General features: G+C 41.2%; 1 protein-coding gene across 1 annotated transcript; it reads left to right on the plus strand.

Annotated features, from left to right (window-relative positions):
• Nucleotides 1–392: 392 nt before the first annotated feature.
• LOC105436757 (WAS/WASL-interacting protein family member 3-like) lies at nt 393–3,688 on the plus strand. Its single transcript, XM_030981332.1, has 2 exons — nt 393–892; nt 3,458–3,688. The coding sequence occupies exons 1-2, from the start codon at nt 438–440 to the stop codon at nt 3,579–3,581; spliced, it is 579 nt and encodes a 192-aa protein (XP_030837192.1). The 5' UTR covers nt 393–437; the 3' UTR covers nt 3,582–3,688.
• Nucleotides 3,689–4,008: the final 320 nt, after the last annotated feature.

Raw genomic sequence — 4,008 nt, forward strand, 5'->3', positions numbered from 1 at the left:
TGCAATTACGGCCGAAGCCTGGCTGGGGCAATTATTTTTCACTTATTAGCCCAGCCGGCTTGCGCCAGGCTGGGATCTGAGGCTTTGTTTCCATTCGAAAGGCGACAGCCGGCGCATGCTTTTGAATGCCATTTCCTACCGCCAGCGGTAGCCGGCTGAGCTAATCTAAAAAATGCAGCCAGGACGCACAAGTGCAGTTAGCTGCCGCTGGCTGGTATATTTATTTTTGACGCCTCGCCTTAGAGATGAGATTCGAACATGGATTTATACATGTATGTAATATAATTTGTTCCTACAGTGTACTTACTTTTGAAACATGAATGGATCCATAATATTTCTTGACAATGTAGTTCATAGATTTTTTCTTCTTCTTTATCTTTCCCTGTACAGGATAAAAGGATTAATACATATCAAGTGATGAACGCAAAGGGAACACCATGGCTGAAGCACCTCCTCTTGTTGCTACCAGGCCTCCGCTCTCGCGCCAAACATCACCCAAACTCTCCCTGTCTCATCCCCCCTCTCCATCACCCTCCCCTCCCCCAGGAGCTCATCAACACCCTCCCGTCTCCCCCACCCCATCCTCGGCCTCCTCCTCAGGCTCCTCCCGCTCGCCGAGGGGCCTCTTGCGCCGCCTCTTCACCGTGATCGGTTCCGAGGTGCGCAACGGCGCCAACAGACCCCGGAGCAAGTCGTCGGGCATCACGGCGCACGAGTACGGGATGTACCGCGATGGGGGAGGGGTGCTGCGCCCGAGGGCAGCCTCCACCCCTGACCCCTTTGGGGGCGGGGTGCCCTCGATTCAAGTGATGGATGAGATACTCTTGGAGGAGGATGGGGGCGGGGTGATGGAGTTTGAGAGGATGAGAGAGGGGAGTGAATGCGGAAGTAGGTAAGTTTATCATTTAATTGCAGGACATCATTATACAAATTTATTATGGTGTAAAGCACTTTCAAGAACTTAATGATGAATGTAATACAATGTCACCCGTAAATCGTTATGGTCACAAGATGGACGGGGGATATGTGCCACGTTACCCTAAATTATGTATTCTTATTTCTTAAGCATTTTCTTTCCCCCCCCCCCCACAACAGATACAAATGCATTCAACATCACGATACATCTAGTTAATATGGATGTGTGTATTGTACTGTAGTCAGTGGCAGGTCCAGGGGAGGGGGAGGGGTGCCTGCCCCTCTTTGCTAAAATTTTCTATACCCCAGGCAGGGCCCTTGAGAGAAATTGGGGGATTTGCCACCAGTAATCTACAATTGCAGACAGAATAATGTACCACGTTATAAATTTATTTTCATCTAATGAAGATCTGAATACACTGTATATTAATTAATTAGCATATGTATGGACATACTTATGATACCTCTAGGAAATAATTTTGGATGTGCCTCTGAGTATACATCATTCCTTACATTATCAGCATCACATGAAAATAAGAATATACAGGTAATGTATGTACATGCATCTCATTGGTATACATGGAAACTTACTAGTACTCCTTATAAAATCTTGGATATACCTCTCAAACTGCACCTGTGCAGGGATTCTATGCATCATTTGATACATTTTACACATTATTCTTATCTGATACAGACATGAATACTGTATTATACGGATAATGTACTGTAGTCTATAATCGCCACTAGATTATGCATCATTGTATTACATCAATGTATTATAATGAAGTTTAGCATAGTCTACAATTGCAAACAGTGTATTCCTCATTGTATTATAATTATTATTCTCATCTAATATGATGAGAAAATCATAAACTGTAGTCTACATTCATAGGCAGTGTATGTATTGTTGTACTGCATTGTACATTATTGTCATCTAATGCAGATATGAACACAGAAAAACAAAAACCATCAACTCAAATAATATTTTTGTTTCTGTTTTCCCCCCAAAATACTCAATTCCCTGTACAGTAAACTAAAATATTCAGTACATGTTAATTTCATAATTCACCCTGTTCATATTCATTGATTCATTTTCAATGGAATATTTGTCCAAAAATGAAACCCTTTCTCCACGTACAGCCATTGCTAGTTTATATTTTCATTGACCTGATTCCTGTTCCTCTTTATTCAACGAGTGTCTTGTGTTCTAAGAGTGCATGTTTTTCCCCTCTTATTTCCTCAATTGTGTATTCATTTTAATAAAATTATATGGCCTTAGTAAAGAGTAACCTAACTAAATATCTGCCAACCCTTTCGAATAATCCGGAATATTTTGATTTTCTGGATTTTTAGAACCTATAAATTTGGAATATTCTGATTTTTTATTATTTTTTAAACTGCATATTGTCAGTTACACTGCCTCTGCATGTTCAAACGCCTATTAAGGGTGCAGATTTCTTATTTTCAAAGGCATACCGTGCTAGAAATTCCTAATTCTTATTTTCAAATGTTGGCAGGTAATTATCATCTGATGAAAGCCAGAATACCTGGTACGGATAAATCTTGATGCACACTCCATGCAACGATATCGACAATTTTAGGGACTTTTTTTCCAGACTACATGATCGAGTTAGGTCATCTGAAATATTCGGACTGGATCGAGTCTGAAGGCATGTAGGTGTGTGTAACCCAAGGTGCGGAGCAGGGTTGCAAGAGGAAAGTAAGACATAGCTCCAGGGCAGGTGTGTCATCGAGGATGCAGCCTGCAAACTTTGACGGACGGTCTCTGTCGATATGCAAATTCTTATTCTCTCTGTGTCTCTCCCTGCTTTTCTTTAAATTATCTATCAAGCTGTCTGAGCCTGCCTGTGGTTATATCTTCCTCTCTCTGTGGCTTTTTTTCTTCAATATCTGTCTGTCTTCCTTCTTTTCTTTTTTTTCCTCACTCTCTTCCTCTCTTTCTCTCTCTCTCTCTTCTTATTTTTTCTCTGTCTCTCAATCTTTCTCTCTCTTTCTTAGTTTTTCTTAATCTCTGTCTCTCTCAGTCTTTTTCTATCTCGGTCTGCTTCCTTGTCTCTCTGCATCACTGCCTCCCCCTTTCTTTCTCTCTCTTCTTGATCTCTTCCTGTCATCCTTTGCCTTCTATGCCTCTCTATCTCTCTTTCATTCTCCTTGTTTCTGTGTCTCTACCTCAATTTTTCTTTATCTCTCGATTTTATCTCCATTTTCTCTTCTCATCTCCACCCATTCTCTCTCTCTCTCTCTCTCTCTCTCTCTCTCTCTCTTTTTCTTCTCTCTGTTTTTTTTCTCTCTCTCCTTCTCTCTCTCACCCTCTCTTCCTCCTTTATCTGTCCTCTCTCTCTCCATCTCTCTCTCTCTCTTGCTTTCTATTTTTCTCCTTTTCTCTCTTTTTTTGTCTATGCACCTCTCTCTCTCTCGCTCTCCTTTCATGTACATAATTTCTTACTGCTCTATTTTGTGTTAAGTATGCAATGTGGCATTAAAATTCATGTGTTTCTACCTGGTTTTCTCTCCGGCACAGTGCGGATTGCAGTAGCGCCCACTCTTCCCAGCATTCTCCTGATGTGAGTGGCGAAGGCCAGAGAAGGAAGAAGAAGAAATGGCTGGATATTTCTTCCGGTGCAATACCCAATCTTTCAAGGTAATCACATTGACAATCATCACTTTACTCTTATATTTTGAAGAAGTCTGTTGTATTATACCTGTATGCATGTGTTAGTTAATTTAAAGGAGTAAAATGCTAATTTGGAAAATCTGTATTGTGCCATTGATTATACCACTAATAATAATATTTCGCTCTTATATAGCACTTAATACATCGATGATGTCTCTAACCGCTTTGCAGATATATTATTACCCCGGCCATCGGATTCAGGCTTGCCCGCACGCAATGTATGCACATTTCCCGTTCCCTGGGGAGGATTCCAGCTAGGCGTCATTTAAGCGCACACTTGCTCATCTAACCACATTCACTTTCGAATCCTACCAGGTACCCATTTAACACCTCGTCGGAGAGTGGCAAATGTAGATTTACTACGGGAAAATAAAGAGCAAGAAAATGAATGCAAAGAA

The sequence above is a fragment of the Strongylocentrotus purpuratus genome, unplaced genomic scaffold, assembly GCF_000002235.5.
Source record: "Strongylocentrotus purpuratus isolate Spur 01 unplaced genomic scaffold, Spur_5.0 spur5_scaffold_11, whole genome shotgun sequence".
Lineage (NCBI taxonomy): Eukaryota > Metazoa > Echinodermata > Echinoidea > Camarodonta > Strongylocentrotidae > Strongylocentrotus > Strongylocentrotus purpuratus.